Here is a 17,242-nt window from a genome sequence, read left to right as displayed (position 1 = left end):
AGCTGTCTTAGCCGGTGGGAAATATTTTAGTAAAAACTTCTCGGTCATTTGCTCCCATGTAGTGATAGATCCTCGTGGTAAGGAATTCAACCATTGTTTAGCTTCGTTCCTCAACGAGAAGGGAAACAACCGTAGGCGAATGACATCATCAGAAACGCCATTAATCTTAAAAGTATTACAAACTTCCAGAAAATTGGCCAAATGAGTATTTGGATCTTCGTCTTACAAACCATCGAACTGAACAAACTGTTGAAGCATCTGAATGGTGTTTGGCTTCAGTTCGAAATTATTCGCAGCAATGGTGGGTCGCATAATACTCGATTCAACCCCAGTTAGATTAGGCTTGGCATAATCATACATAGTACGAGGAACAGGATTCGGATTTACAGGATTCGCAGCAACCACAGGAGGTAGCTAATTATTCTGATTATCAACCATCTCCTCAGTAACAATAATAACGTCATCTTGCTCTTCCACTATATTCTGTTGACTCTGCCTTACTTCTCTACGGTTTCTGCAAGCTGTACTTTCAATTTCACTATTTCCCGACGGATTTCTTCTAGTCATAAACTAAACGAACATGTTAGAAGCAAATAAAACAAAAATAGAAAACAAAAATTAAGCTAAAAGCAAAAATAAAATGCAATAAAAATAAAAAATGGCTAAATTAATAAAAATGGAGTGTTCCTAAAATTTTAGTCCCTGGCAACGGCGCTAAAAACTTGATGGTCACTAAACTAACTATAAATACGACTAAGGCAAGCGCACCTATCGAACAATAGTATAGTTATGGTGAGTAGGGATTATCGCATCCATAAGGACTAAAAGTACTATTTATTACCGTTTTTCTATTATTTAGCTTATAATTTGAAGTGATTGTTTTTATTCTAAAATTACTAAACTAATTTAACTAAGAACGCAACAGAGAATAAAATAGGAAAATAATCGAACGTACCAATGAGAGAGAAAATACCCAGGAAAGAATCCACCTAGACTCCACTTATTATTATGAATCTAAATTAAACGATTTAGTCACTTGTGCCTTGATCCGTAAAAATCCCTAAATTATGTTAATATATCTTTCAAGAGTAAGAAAAACTGACTCTAGGTTGATTAATTGAAATCTCTTTCTAATTAAAACCCCTATTGTTGCATTAACTCAATCTATGGATTCCCTTATTAGATTTGACTTTAATCTGGTAGATTTATGTCGTCCTATTTCTAGGATCGTATGCAACTCCACTCAATTATGCTAGATCTACTCTTAAATAGGGACTTTTGCTCCACTGATTAAGCACATTAAACATGAATTAATATCCTGAAAATACTAAAATATGAAATAAGCATACATAATTGAGAACAAGAATCAAGTATTTATCATGTAACTCAGAAATCAAATAATAAGATTCATCATAGGTTTCATTTTCCCTAGGTATCTAGGGAATTTAGTTCATCATCCTAAATAGAAACATCCCAAAGTTAAGATAACAACAAGACATAAAGAAACTCAATAAAACTTCTAAAGAAATTAAATGGAGATCTTCAATCTTGAAGGAGATCCACTTTCGAGATGATTCCGATGGCGTTCTTCGAGTCTTTTCTTCAGTCTTATCTGTATATCCCCTTAAGTCCTCTTCTAATTGATATTTATAGACTTTAGAATGCTCAGAAAGCCTAAAAATTGGGTTTTTTCGCGTAATTGGGAAGTAGGGCTTTATCGACACAGGCTGGCACATGGGCGTGTGGAACTTGGAAGCAGCTTTATTTTATCCGATTTTGGCTCGTTTTTCGCTCTGTTCACTCCCAAGTGCTCTCATAAGTATAGAAACATGAATTTAAAGGATTAGGATCATCAAATTCACTAATTTACACAATTAATCATCCAAAAACGTATTAAGAATGAAATTAAAATATGTTACTTTTATAGCTTATCAAGTCAACGGTGCCAATAACCAAGACTTGCTATCTCGCCAATTGGAATTGTAGATGACATAATAATAATTCTTAGTATTTGAATAAAATGTTCACTTTGATTCTTTTACGGGATTACGGACTCATTTAGATTATCTATTAAAGTAAGTTGTCTTTCTCGCAACGTAAACGTTCTTACAGTGCAATTTATCTTCAATTTGAACTTGTACAATCAATGAGCTAATATTTGTTTGTCACAATTTTGCTATGCATGCAAAATATGAAAGACAAAAAATACAAAAGACATAATAGTGAAATGTGAAATTAAATTTATTTATTTATTCATTTATCATTCAATTAAATAGAAAATAGTATAACCAAAAGAAATATTTAGAAAATTAGTTCATGCTTAAAAATAAAAACACCTAAGACATAGTATAACCAAAAGAAATAAAAAAAAAAAACTCATGACTATCTCCTAATAAATCAACTGAGAATCTTCAGTCTTGATGAAAATCTGCTTCAGAATCTGCTTCAATGGTGTTTTTCGAGTTGTTTTCTTGAATATTCTCTGGCGGCTCACTTATATCTTCTTATTTTTGTCATATATACATCTTTAAATGCCCCCAAAAAACCTAAAAATCATGATTTTTCGAAGTTCGGTATAGAATCCCACGAAATTGGCATGGTCTACCACACGACTAAATGTTTATTATTAATTATTTATACTCGATCAATTATCAATAGAGGATAAAAATGGCTATATGTTTAATGTTATAGAGAAACTAACTCTACAAATATGAAATTTAGAGTAATTAAATAGAATTGCTTGTGATGTTTATTTTTCTTTTTAATTTTTATTAGTAATTGTATTGTCGAATATCATTTTTGAATTAACATATTAATATAATAGTTTGATTTTAGGTTCCATTACTTTTTGAAAAAATTTTAGAATTTAAAATTATGTTGTGTAATTACTATTTTATACAATTAAAAGTGACATAAAATAAAAATTAGAATTACTACCCTAATGAATTCCCATATAGATAGAAAAATCTGATTATTTTAGTAGTAATGTTTTTAAGCAATGAGTTCGAGTCTTACGGATGGGGTTTGGACTTTATTGGCGTTTGTCAAAATTTAGTTTGCAACCACGCCTTTCTTTCTTTCTTTTTTTCTTACTAAGTATTTAATATATTTTATTTTTAAAAATGAACTTTTTATTTTTTTTACAATTTCAATAAAATTTAAAGTTTTTCGACAATTTGTTAATGTTTTTTATAAATTTTTTATTTTTATAGTTTGTAATGTTTTCCTATTTTTTATTTTTTACAAAATTATAATTAAGTTATTGTTTTTTTATATATTTTGAATTTTCATAATACTTTAGGATTATTTAAAATAGTATTCCAAGAAAATACGTAAAAACAAGATCATGTTAGATGTAGTTACTCTATTTAGGGTCTTTTAGATAGACAATGCATTTACCTACAATTAATATAAAATTAGCTTTGGCGGTGAAATTAACTATTATAGCGTGAAACAAAAAGAAAGGTAAATACACTACACTGAAGATAAACACCCATCTAAAAGAGGAAGATAAATGGTTACATATACAAAATGTGTTTAATATAAATCCGTTTACTCTGCATGAATTCAATCCTTTGAATTGTTAAATATATAATATATGTTTAATGTCTTCCTGTTTAAACAATGGTAAAGGAGTCTTCTTGATTATGCTGTTAATTAAGTGAAAGGCACCAAAACCAAATTTATAGCCTTTAAATTGAGTACATTTTGTATATACGGTCAAAAGCCGCCTCAGGGTTCAATGGCTGCTAATATTTGCCCAAAATAAAATCTCCTTTAGGACTTAGCTTCGTGTACGCTAGCCAATTCGATATCTTATGTAGGTAACTATGTTTCGTAATTCATAGAATTGTTCAACTTTCTTTATGTTCAACTTTCTTTTAATTATTTGTCTTAGTTTACATTTTAGTCATTTATGTTTAAAATATTACATTTTAGTTACTTACGTAATCGTGTTGTAACATTTTAGTCACTGAGCCGTTAATTGTCGTTAACAGTGTAACAGAAAGCTGACATGGCACGTTAAATCATTGTTTCAAATTAAAATTTTAGGTTAAATTATACAATTGGTCCCTATTTTTTTCTTTATTTTTCATTATCTTCTACTTCTCCTTATATTTTCCTCTCTTCTTCATTTCTTTTAACGTAGTTTTTCTATATTTTCTATTTCTTAAAACTAGTCCACAAGCTTGCCTCACTCGAAAAAATTAAATTGTTCAAAAAAATAAAATATAGGGACTAGTTTTAACAAATACATTAAAAGAAATGGATAATGGAGGAAAACAGAGGGAGAAGCAGAAGAGGATGAAAAAAAAGAAAAAAAAGTTAAAAGAACATAAAAGAAAAAATTAAATTGCTCCAAAAGAAAAAATATGGAGGCAGATTGTATAAATTAATCTAAAATTTTTGTTTAAAATGATGATTTAAGTGTCATGTCAGCTTACCATTAAACGCAACAATTAACGTTTCAGTAATTAAAATGTTATAACGCAATAACATAAGTAACTAAGATATAATATTTCAAATATAAATGACTAAAATATAACTTGAGGTAAACAAAAGTGACTATTAAAATTTAATGTTTTTGTTTGTGGTATATCAATTTTATGCCTATCCAAACATTTCAAAATTTACGAATAGAAAAGCGACAACATTAATAATGTTGTCCCCATATAAGAAGAATTCATGTGCAAAGTTAAAATGGGTCAACAGCCGCCTACATGCCAACCCTTAATTTCCAACTTTTAGTTGGTGAGGATAAGATGAGACTAAAATCCGACACTGCATATTGAAAGGTCAAGCATAATCAGATAAAAATCTCGGTTCATTCATTGAGTATCAAGTAAGTCACCCTTTTTTAATCAAAACTACAACAGTGAAGGAAACTACGAATAATCTATCATTCACCATCACTTTCTCCCACCATATATATGTACACCCTTCCAATCTTCCTACACTCCCACATCGATAAATAAAAAATGAGCTTTCTTCAGGCCTTGTCAGTTTTCCTTTTGTTTTTGTCGTATGTAGTCGTAGGATCAGCTGAGCAGTGTGGAAGGCAAGCAGGTGGTGCTCTTTGCCCCGGTGGTCTATGTTGTAGCCAATTTGGCTGGTGTGGCAGTACTGCTGACTACTGCACAGTTCCTGGTTGCCAAAGTCAGTGCAGCGGTAGTGGCCCTGCCCCTGGGCCTGGTGGGCTAACCAATCTTATATCAAGAGAGACGTTTAATCGGATGCTTTTGCATAGGAACGATGGGGCTTGTCCTGCCCGTGGCTTCTATACATATGATGCTTTCATTGCTGCTGCCCGTTCCTTTCCTGCATTTGCTACAACTGGTGACCAAGCTACTCGCAAGAGGGAAATAGCTGCCTTCTTAGCCCAAACTTCCCATGAAACTACTGGTTAGTCCATTTCGAAACTAGATACACAATGTTTATCATCATTTCAACATGACTTTGCAAACAATCTTAGAAAACATTATCGTTTTAACAATTAAATTTCATGATCGATGCATTGCTGCAGGTGGGGCAGGGTGGGCTGCACCGGATGGTCCTTATGCATGGGGATACTGCTACAATAGGGAATTGAATCCCCCTTCATCTTACTGCGCTTCCGATCCAAATTACCCTTGTTCTCCTGGTAAACAATATTTTGGCCGGGGTCCCATGCAACTTTCTTGGTAACAGCATGATCTTTCACCATTCGTTTCTTCTCTTGAAATGACATATTTATGGTAAGATGTTGACTTTCTAATATAATTAATCAACTTTGGTGTTTCAGGAACTACAACTACGGGCCGTGTGGAAGGGCCATAGGGGTGGACTTGTTAAACAACCCAGACCTGCTATCAAGTGATCCCACCATTTCCTTCAAGTCTGCGTTTTGGTTTTGGATGACTCCACAATCACCGAAGCCATCTTGCCACAATGTGATCATCGGAGCATGGTCACCCTCTAGTAGCGATCGCGCAGCAGGTCGGGCTACAGGGTATGGTGTGATCACAAATATTATCAATGGAGGCCTTGAATGTGGTAAGGGTTGGAATGCCCAGGTAGAAGACCGCATTGGGTTCTATAAGAGGTATTGTGACATTCTTGGAGTTAGCTATGGTAACAATCTTGACTGCTACAACCAGAGGCCTTTCGGGAATGGAGTCTCGGTGGACTCAATGTAGCTTTTTGGCTCAAATGAAAGTAAACGTGCAAATAAAGATGTTTGACTTTCTTCTGTATGCATCACAACAGTGAACTGATCTAACTTTGTTGGGTTTGTTATGACACTGTTTCTTTACTTAGTCCTTGATGATTTGTGAAAGAATAATAAAATGAGTGGTTTTCTTTCATTTTTCCTTTTTTTCTTCTAATATATTTCGCAATGTTTATATTCCCGAGAGAATATGTTAGTATAAATCTCCGGTGAAGAAAATCTCAAACACACAATGAAACTCGAACAGAAAAAGAAGAAATAGGACAAGGCTCCAAAGCGATGTATCCAGTCACTATCTTTAAGGTTATATTCACCCCCACCTATTTTCGGTGTGCAAATGAGTTTCAATCAAATTAACCTCGATGATACAATAAAGCCAATGACTATTTACGTTTTGCACTTATGAGAATAGCCCACTACACACTGAGCAATGTATGATAAGAAACTCAATTTCTATAAATGATTTTTGCAGTAATACTTTAGAAAAATAATCTAATAATATTAGAAAATGAAGGAAGGAAAGAAAGAATATTAGAATTTGTTGGTGTGTTTTCCAAATGAAATCTCATTCCTATTTATATATAGGAATTTTCATCTCTCTTCACGAAACATCTTTCATCAATAGGTGTCTTTCGAATAATAATGTCTTTAAAATAAAAACATAATTATTCATTTAATGTTATAACTATTCAAATAATATTATTTAAATAGTTATAATTATTTTCAAAAATCAAATAATATAACTTTTGATTAATTACACCCATTCATTTATAGTTATTGGAACACTATAAATATTTAAAAATGTTCCAACAATCTCCCCCCATTTTCAAAATATTTTGGATTTTGATGTTCTTGGAAATCAATTTGCATAAATGAAGGTATCTTACGATTAAACCTCCACTTAGTGAAAACATGTTAAAGTTAATCGAAATTGCATGGTAGACTAAGCTTTGAACCAACTTTTCCATTTGATTAATCGAACACATCTCACACAATGATTTCAACATCGGTCAATGCATAGTATTTAGGGACACTATTATGGCCATGTGTCTATGTCCTCTTTTCATGAGTGTTGTCAGAGCAAGCCCCTCACTATCACAACGGATAGAAATAAGTGAAATTGGCTTAGGCGATAAAGATACATCATAAAGCAAATTTCTTAACCATTCTACTTTTTTAGATGCAGGGGCCAATGCAATAAATTCTGCTGCCATGGTGGAATCAGTAACGCATGTTTGTTTCTTGGAACCCCAAGAAATGGCTCCTCCATCAAGAATGAAGATCCATCCACTAGTAGATGCATGATCTTTCAAACTTGTAATCCAACTAGCATCCGAATACCCTTCTAAAACTGGAGGATATCCATTATAACACAATCCATAATTAATAGTTTTCTTTAAGTACCTAAGTACTCTATTCAAAGCTTGCCAATGCAAACTACTTGGATGACTTGTGTACCTACTCAATTTCCCAACAGTATATGCAATATATGGTTTTGTACAAGTCATTATGTACATAAGACAACCAATTAGACTTGCATATTTTAATTGATCAATTTTCCTACCAACATTAGATACTAATTTTATTTGAGGATCCATGGGTGTAGATGTTGGTATACATTTGAAAAGATCAAACTTTTTAAGCACCTTTTCAATGTAATGTGATTGTGATAAAGCTATAGTGTTTTCATCTCGGGTTATTTTAATCCCAATAATAACATCTGCTACACCCATATCCTTCATAGCGAAGTCGTTTGACAAGAATTTTTTTGTGTTTTCTATTTGTTCCAAATCCGTGCCAAAAATGAGCATGTCATCTACATAAAAGCAAATTATGACACCTTTTCCATTTTCAAATTTTCTATATATGCACTTATCGGTTTCATTTATTTTATAGCCATTAGCTAAAACAACCTTGTCAAACTTTTGGTGCCATTGTTTTGGTGCTTGTTTAAGTCCAAATAAAGATTTAACAAGCTTACATACCTTATGTTCTTGTCCTGGAACAACAAATCCTTTCGGTTGCTCCATGTACACTTCCTCTTCCAATTCACCATTTAAAAATGCAGTTTTAACATCCATTTGGTGAACAACCAAATTATATATAGATGTAAGTGATGCTAAGAGTCTAATTGTAGCAATTCTTGCTACTAGAGCATAGGTATCAAAGTAATAAATACCTTATTTTTCTGTAAAACCTTTGGCTACCAACCTTGCTTTAAATTTATCAATGGTTCCATTGACCTTCATTTTCTTTTTGAAGATCCATTTACAACCTATTGGTTTGGAACCTGGTGGAAGATCAACTAAGATCCAAGTTTGATTTCCTATTATTGAATCCATCTCATCATTTATTTATTCTTTCCAAAAAACAGAGTCTTGAGATTTCATTGCCTCTTCAAATGTAATAGGATCAGATTATGTATTATAACAATAAGGTATCTTATTGCATATACTTTCACATTTTTCTTCTACAAGAAACATAATAAAATCTGGTCCAAAATCTTTGACCTTTTTAATCTTCTTACTTCTTCTTAATTTTGACAAGATTCATCATTATTATCAATTTGTTCCAATGGAATCTCATTCACATTTGAAGAATGAATCAATTGTTGTGGTTGTAATTGTCTTGATATAGAATTAAATCTATTTTCACCAAAAATAGTATCTCTTGATTCAATAACAGTATTAATTGAAATTGAATCATTTCGTTAAATTACCATAAACCTATATGCCTTGCTATTATATGAATAACCTATAAATATGCATTCAATTCCTCTTTCACCTAAGTGTTTACGTTTAGGTGTTGAAATTTTGACAATAGCTCTACAACCCCAAGCCTTCAAATAATTAAGGTTTGGTTTCTTTTTCTTCCATTGTTCATAGGGGGTTATTTTAGTTTCCTTATTAGGAACTCTATTCAATAAATCACAAGTTGTTAGAACAGCTTCTACCCAAAAACCTTGTCCAAGACCTGAATATGATAACATTAAATTTACCATTTCAGTCAAGACTATATTTTTCCTTTAAGCTATACCCTTTTGTTGTGTTGTGTAAGGGGCTGAACCTTGATGGACAATTCTAGTGGATTCAAAATAACTTGGATTATAGTATTCTCCACCTCTATCCGATCTTAAGTGATAACACTTTAGAATAACGTATTTTTATGTATTAATTATGTATTTATTCTGAGTATGATCCTGCTAATTTGAGCTATTTATGATCTTTTATCTCATAGGGACTAAATTTGAGGCAAAAGCAAAATTAAAGGCCAAAGCGTGAATTTAGAGATAAAATGGGCCAATGTGCGACACAAGGAAAAGTTGGTGCCAAAAGTGCAAGCATGGAGAACACAAGGGTTGAAATGCAAAAAGAAGAGATTTTATTCTATTAAACTCTATTTTAATTATATTAGGATAATTAACATTGAGATAATTATTAAGGATTATTTTTAGGAATTTATTTTATTTATCTTTATTTATCTTCAATTAAATGTATTTATCTTTTAGGAATTTAAGTAGGATTAGACTATCTCCTCTAGCACTATAAATAGGGGGTGAAGTGACTCAAAAGAGAGGAATCCATCTTTTTCTGTAAACACTCTCTCCCAAAAAGTCTAGGCTTTTATTCTTCTCATATTTCCTTTCAATAAAATCTCCATTTTTATTATATTTATTTTCTTTTCCACCACAACCATGAGCCACTAAACCCATCTAGCCGAAGGTTGTCGATATTCCCCAAAAAGGGTTCTTGAGGCTTAGAATCCATACTTAGCCTTCTCAACGAGTATTCATCGTTTCTCCGCACTACCGGGTTGACGCTTCCGTCCATGTCCCTTAAGAAGTAAACTTTTCAATGTATGCAAAGGTGGCCGCTTTGTATGTTTTGGGAAGGTTGCACAGTCGGTTCGTTAGCTTACTGCGTCAGAGGTTGGCGAGCCCAAGAGACAAAATGGCGTGGGATTCGCCATTGAGAAGCGTTGATCTAGCATAAGACGATCCCACAGAAGCGATTGTTGGCTAGAGTTAGGTTCCACCAAATCGTAAGTCTAAATCCTTAAAGCTGGTGGTCGTAGGCGTCATCTTCCACTATAACTGGCTTATTCGGTTTGAGAATGATCATCTAAAAGCTGAGGATTGAACCCAATGCGGAACAAGACAACTAGAGGTTGGAATCTCCTATAAGAATTTTCTTTCTCTCAACTCTATTTTTAATTTCTCGAATTTTCGATTCAATATTCTTAATTCTATTTTTATTTTATTTTTCGTTTTCAGATCCAAATCTTTAATTCTATTATTTTCTTATTTTTTTCCAGGAACACAGGTTTTCTTGGGCAATATTCTGCCTGGAATTTCACGGAATAAGATATTGTGCAAATCCAGTCCTTGAGGATTTGACCCTACTTCCCTTTTACTATTCTTTTTCATTATTTATTAGGAATAGGATATTTTTGGTGCTTTCAACGACCGCATCATTAAGCATTTGATAAATGATTCACACTGAAGTTCAACTTCAGATTTATAAACTTTAAATTTATCAAGCGCTTCATCTTTTGAATGTAATAAATAGACATAACAATATCTAGAACAATCATCAATAAAAGTAACAAAATATTTCTTTCCACCTAATGTAGGAGTATTATGCATATCACATAAATCACTATGTATCAAATCAAGCAATTTTGTTTTCCTTTTAACCTTAGGGAAAAGGTTTCTTGTAATTTTAGTCAACATACATGTATTGCATTTTCAATATTATTATTAAAAACAGAATTAAATCTAACTTATACATGTCATTCAATTTTCTATAATTCAAATGACCTAATCTATAATGCAACAAACAAAAGATTCAACCATATAAGCAGAAATAGTATTTTTATTCTTATTAATAATATTGAGTTTGAACATACTCTCATACATATAGCCTTTCCCCACAAAAATTCATCCCTTAGACAAAATAAACTTATCTGCCTCAAAAACAAGTTTGAAACCAAACTTATTCAACAGACTTCTAGACACTAAATTATTCTTAACTTCTGGTACATAATATACATCATTTAAGGTTAAAACCTTTCTAGAAGTGAATTGTAGTTCAACAGATCCTTTGCCTTTGATTGATGTGATGGAAGAATTTCCCATGTACAAGACATTGTCATTTTCACATTGTGTGAACTTTGTGAACATGTTTTTGTCTTTGCACACATGTTTAGTTACTCCGGTATCAATCCACCATGTATTATCATCTTGTGCCGTATTAATTTCAGATATCATTGCAATGAATTTTTTTTATTATCAGCCTTAGAAGATGATTTATTCTTTAAAAGTTGACATTCATTCTTGAAATGTCTCGGCTTTCCACAATAATAGGATGAGCCCTTTTGTTTCTTTTTGAACTTAAGTGCTCTATCAATCTGTTTGAACTTTCTCTTGAATGGTTTAGTAGTCTATTTGAACTTTGGCATTTTTAGAATTTAGGTTCTAATCTTGTTTTCAATATTCTTCTTCAATATGAAGATGATTTGCCAAAGCCTCAAGAGATATTTCCTCTTTCTTATTTTTTAGACTTCTTTTAAAGTCTTTTCAAGATGGAGGAAGTTTGTCTATTATGGAGGATACAACAATCATTTCATCCATTTTCATATCATATTGCTTGAATTGATTCAACATCTTTTCAATATCACAGAATTGTTCCATAACAGAACAACCATAAACCATTTGATAATTATTGAAATGACTGATAAGAAATTTCTTACTTGTAACATCTTCGGTTATGTATCTTGTCTCCAATTTGTCCCATAATTCTTTAGCGGTGACCTCGTTTTGGTAGGTGTCGAACAAACCATTAGATAAACCATTCAATATGTGGCCCATGCACATGTAATCAGCATTGTCCCATTTTTGTCTTTCTCGGGTTGCAGCAATAGATTCGTTATCATTCTCTTTAGGTCTTGGAGTATTCAAAACATAAGCAATCTTCAAAGTTGATAATAAGAAGTGCATCTTTTTCTGTCATCGTCGAAAATTGCCACCATCAAATCGATCAAGTTTGACCAAGTTGGAAGCCAACTTCCTTAGTGTTCCACTTTCATGTGTTGTGGTAGTCATCATGAATTATATAACCTTAAAATTGTTAGTACAAATCTCCGGTGAAGAAAATCTCGAACACACGAACAAATCTCAAACAGAAAAAAAAAAAGAAATAGGACAAGGCTCCAAGGCGTGTATCAAGTCACTATCTTTAAGGTTATATTTGCCCCCACCTATTTTCGGTGTGCAAATGAGTTTCAAGCAAATTAACCTCGAGGATACAATGAAGCCAATGACTATTTGTGTTTTGCTCTAACGAGAATAGCCTACTGCACACTAAGCAATGTATGGCAAGAAACTCAATTTTTATAAAGGATTTTTGCGGTAATACTTTATAAAATAATCTAATAATTTAGAAAATGAAGGAAGGAAAGAAAGAATATTAGAATTTGTTGGTGTGTTTTCCAAATGAAATCACATTCTTATTTATAGGAATTTTCATGTCTCTTCATAGAGACATATTTCATCAATAGGTGTCTTTCGAATAGTAATGTCTTTAAAATAAAACATAATTATTCATTTAATATTATAACTATTCAAATAATATTATTTAAATAGTTATAATTCTTTTTAAAAATCAAATAATATAACTTTTGATTAATTACACTCATTTATTTATAGTTATTAAAACACTATAAATATTTGAAAATGTTCCGACAGAATATTCTACTAGATAAAATTCTATGATTATGTTATACGACACCAGCAAAGGGTTCCAAAGCTTGAAGCTGTAAAAATGTTGGATTCTCTTCCTAGGGCTAGTCAGTTGAAAACTGTTGACGTGAATGCCATTATTTTGCTAACATATACTTACTAATCTCTTTGTTTACTTTTTCAGTATCGTTCCTTACATAATCATTCAATGTTGAGAAGATTGTAAAGTTGTCAAGATTGTTAAGTTTACTCAATTATTGGGATCTATAATACGAATATTATTAAAAATTCTATTTCTTAACTCATTGTTATATAATATTGTATTTAACATTATAACTCAATATTATACAATATTGCATTTAACATGGCATATAAAGTTGTAAATAATAAAGACACAAAGTGACATTTTCATACATAAAACATAAATTTATGCATCATACAACCATTCAAAAGCATCGCAGGAGTTATAAAATGCTCGAAAAACTCATCAGGCGTGCGAAAAGCAAAATCTGAGCTAATGCTATGGCCCACCGTGGCTTTGGGGCGAATTTGCGTACTTATATAGAAGGTTGCGGCATGGCCACTAAAGTTGCTACTGCCTTAGAAGGTGGCGGCCTTGCGCCATGGTTTGGCCACTGTAACTGAAAATCTTCTTTTCTGATTATCCAATGCCAGCTGAAAATACATAATAATGTTAAAAATTCATCAAATATCATATCAATCGTTATAAAATCAACCTAAAATATAATATTATGCATAAGATCAAGATCAAGATAAATATTCCCTAGTAAAAGTACAAAGAACCCTAAGCATATTTTTATTTCAATAATAAAATTACATTATTTGCAATTCGTTAGAAATTAAACAACATGCACTTTGATACTAAATGTAAGATCCAAATAAAAATAATAATTATAAATTCCGAAACAATATAAAAGTTGAAAATCAAACACTAATATCTCAACAATATTTCCAAAATCAAAAAATCATATGCGGAGATGATAAAATAACAATGATTTAACGTCTAACCATAACACTTTGATGGAATTGGGACACACTTTATGAGTAAACTTTTGCTAGATGAAGAACCACAAGTCCAGTTTTCCAATGATCCCCCTCCTAGAATATGGCGTATTTTAATAGATGATGTTGAGTCGTGACCATTGTAGATGTGACTTCCTTTGTTTATAAAAAAAATACTACCTTTAGTTTATTAGAGCGATAAAAGAGTATAATAGAATAAATTAGTTGAATTCAAAATCGCCGACATTTTAATATTTCTTTTAAATGCTTATGTTTAAGTTTGAGTTTTATTATGTTTAGGTTTTAATATTATATATGTGAGTCATCTGATTATATTTCGATTCTTCATCTATTTATGTTTTGTATTTATTTGATTTTATTTTGTAATTATTTGAATATATATTCGTATTTTTAAATTTTGAAAAATAATAACTATAAATATTAGAAAACCCTAAAATAAATTGCCATTTACATGAACTTGTTAACCTAATCTTTAGTATTGTTTAAGCAAGTTGGATGTGGCAGATCTCGTAAGAGGATTAAAAGAAATGTCATATTTTAGAGAGAAAGAGACGAATTAATAAAATATTTACAAGAGAGTATGCAGTGACAAAAGACTTGATCATGTGGATTATCTAAGTTTGGTTTGCTAATAAATGCAGGATACCAGAACCTATTTAAAATTGCACATAGTTTAATATTGCAGGCAGAAGCCGCCTCTGGGTGCTTGGCTGCTAATAATGCTAAAATCTCCCTGAGGACTCTGCTGTTTTGGTGCGTGGAAAATACGCGTCAACGGTAACACCCATGAAGCTGCCTTCCTCTACGCTAGTTCGGCTTACGTAGGGTAAGTATGTCTCATAATATTGTTCAACTGTGTTGAAGTTTCAGGGCAATTATAATTTCATGGGAGTTAATGTTTTTATCTGATGTGGATCACTTCTACGCACATGTAATCATGCAAACTTCATTCATTTTCGACCAAGAAAATTTGGTAAAAACAAAAAGGAACTTAAAAATATATACATACCATACCAATGCGAGCTATTATTGTGTCTGAAAAACTCTTGCCCAGTGCAATTCTTTTTAATAAAGTTATCGTGGGATATATACGTATGCTACATATATTCCTTCTGTAATGCCTTGGATAATACGGAAAACATTGCTCTTCTCCCATTTGCTTTACCTATGCTCTATTTTTATCAAGCTTAAATAAATAATGACCATAGCTTAATTAAAAGCATAGCTGAAACATAATCAATGCACAAAACCGTTGTTGGTTTCTCTCACCTACACGAGCGACAGTAAATTTAATGTTGGCCCCTTATAGGACTTCATGTGCAAGAATTTAAAAGAGAAGAAAAAGAATTCATGTGCAAGAAGTTAAAATGATTGAATAGCCGCCCACGTACCAGTCCTTAGTTTCCGTTTTCAGATAATGAAGGTAAGATGCTCTACCACCTTAAATTGACAAGTCAAGCACATGATGAGATAAAAATCTTAGTTCATTAGGTGTAGTGTAAGTCTTGAGTTCGGATCCTTATATTTGCTACCTTTTTTATTATCCAGCCGATCTAAACTAACAGTAAAAAAATATCAACCTATGGTTCACCATCACTCCCACTCTATATAAATGTGCATCCTTCCATTCGTGCTTCATCCCACATCGACAAAATCAAATAAAAAATGAGCTTTCTTCGGCCCTTGTCAGTTTTTATTTTGTTCTTATCCTATGTAGTCATAGGATCAGCTGAGCAGTGTGGAAGGCAAGCAGGCGGTGCTCTTTGCCCCGGTGGTCTATGTTGTAGCCAATTTGGTTGGTGTGGCAGTACTGCTAACTACTGCACAGTTCCTGGTTGCCAAAGTCAGTGCAGCGGTAGTGGCCCTGCCCCTGGGCCTGGTGGGCTAACCAATCTTATATCAAGGGAGAAGTTTGATCGGATGCTTTTGCATAGGAACGATGGGGGTTGTCCTGCCCGTGGCTTCTATACCTATGATGCTTTCATTGCTGCTGCACGTTCTTTTCCTGCCTTCGCTACAACTGGTGACCAAGCTACTCGGAAGAGGGAAATAGCTGCCTTCTTAGCCCAAACTTCCCATGAAACTACTGGTTAGTCCATTTCGAAACTAGATACACAATGTTCATCATCTTTTCAACATGACTTTTGCAGACAATCTCAGAAAACATTATCGATTTAACAAATTAAATTTGATGATTGATGCATTGCTGCAGGTGGGGCAGGGTGGGCTGCACCGGATGGTCATTATGCATGGGGATACTGTTACAATAGGGAATTGAACCCTTCCCCTTACTGCGCTTGGAATCCGAACTACCCTTGTGCTCCTGGTAAACAATATTTTGGCCGGGGTCCCATGCAACTTACTTGGTAACTGCGTCCTCTTTCACCATTCGCTTCTTCTCTTGAAATGCTATATTTATGGTAAGATGTTGACATTGTCATAACTAATCAACTTTGGTGTTTCAGGAACTACAACTACGGGCAATGTGGAAGGTCCATAGGGGTGGACTTGTTAAACAACCCAGACCTGCTATCAAGTGATCCCATAATTTCCTTCAAGTCTGCGTTTTGGTTTTGGATGACTCCGCAATCACCGAAGCCATCTTGCCACGATGTGGTCGTCGGAGCATGGTCACCCTCTGGTAGTGATCAGGCAGCGGGACGGGTTCCAGGGTATGGTGTGATCACAAATATTATCAACGGAGGCCTTGAATGCGGTAAGGGTTGGGATGCAAAGGTAGAAGACCGCATTGGGTTCTATAAGAGGTATTGTGACATGCTAGGAGTTGGCTATGGTAACAATCTTGACTGCTACAACCAAAGGCCTTTCGGGAATGGAGTCTTAGTGGACTCAATGTAGCTTTTTGTCTCTAATGAAATCAGTAAACGTGCAAATAAAGATGTTTGACCTTCTTCTGTATGCATCACAACAGTGAACTGATCCAGCTTTGTTGGGTTTGCTATGACACTGTTCCTTTATTTTGTCTTTGATGATTTGTGAGAGAATAATAAAATGGGTGCTTTCTTTTCCTTTTTCGTTTTTCTTCTAATATACTTCACCATGCATATTTAAATTCCTGAGACAACATTCTACAACATCAAACTCTGTGATTATGTTATATGATACCAGGAAAGGGTTCCAATGCTTGAAGCTGTAAAAACGTTGGCTTATCTTCTTAGGCTAGTCAGTTAAATCTCCGGGAGCTAATTAATACTAAGATATAGCACTAAATAACTAAAGCTTATAAACAA

General features: G+C 33.1%; 1 protein-coding gene across 3 annotated transcripts; it reads left to right on the top strand.

The window, feature by feature from the left end:
* The first annotated feature begins 4,842 nt into the window (after positions 1–4,842).
* On the top strand, positions 4,843–17,020 carry LOC105785964 (endochitinase 2). 3 transcript variants are annotated; one of them, XM_052634177.1, is made up of 3 exons: positions 4,843–5,403; positions 16,204–16,357; positions 16,457–17,020. In XM_052634177.1, the coding sequence occupies exons 1-3, from the start codon at positions 4,980–4,982 to the stop codon at positions 16,848–16,850; spliced, it is 972 nt and encodes a 323-aa protein (XP_052490137.1). In that variant the 5' UTR covers positions 4,843–4,979; the 3' UTR covers positions 16,851–17,020. The 3 variants fall into 3 exon arrangements, with proteins under 3 accessions (XP_052490137.1, XP_012467631.1, XP_012467632.1); XM_012612177.2 differs by lacking the exons at positions 16,204–16,357; positions 16,457–17,020 and adding exons at positions 5,525–5,681; positions 5,783–6,344 and having other exon boundaries at positions 4,855–5,403; XM_012612178.2 differs by lacking the exon at positions 4,843–5,403 and adding an exon at positions 15,604–16,080.
* Positions 17,021–17,242: the final 222 nt, after the last annotated feature.

The sequence above is a fragment of the Gossypium raimondii genome, chromosome 1, assembly GCF_025698545.1.
Source record: "Gossypium raimondii isolate GPD5lz chromosome 1, ASM2569854v1, whole genome shotgun sequence".
Taxonomy (NCBI): Eukaryota; Viridiplantae; Streptophyta; class Magnoliopsida; order Malvales; family Malvaceae; genus Gossypium; species Gossypium raimondii.
The sequence above is the reverse complement of the archived record's forward strand: the minus strand, read 5'-3'. Positions and strand labels throughout refer to the sequence as shown.

What these genes read in the sequence shown, in the direction of transcription:
- LOC105785964 (XM_012612177.2), top strand. Translation starts at nt 4,980, where the DNA reads ATGAGCTTTCTTCAGGCCTTGTCAGTTTTCCTTTTGTTTTTGTCGTAT. An exon ending in AACTTCCCATGAAACTACTG is followed by an intron (nt 5,404 to 5,524) that starts GTTAGTCCATTT and finishes GCATTGCTGCAG; the next exon opens with GTGGGGCAGGGTGGGCTGCA. An exon ending in GGTCCCATGCAACTTTCTTG is followed by an intron (nt 5,682 to 5,782) that starts GTAACAGCATGA and finishes TTGGTGTTTCAG; the next exon opens with GAACTACAACTACGGGCCGT.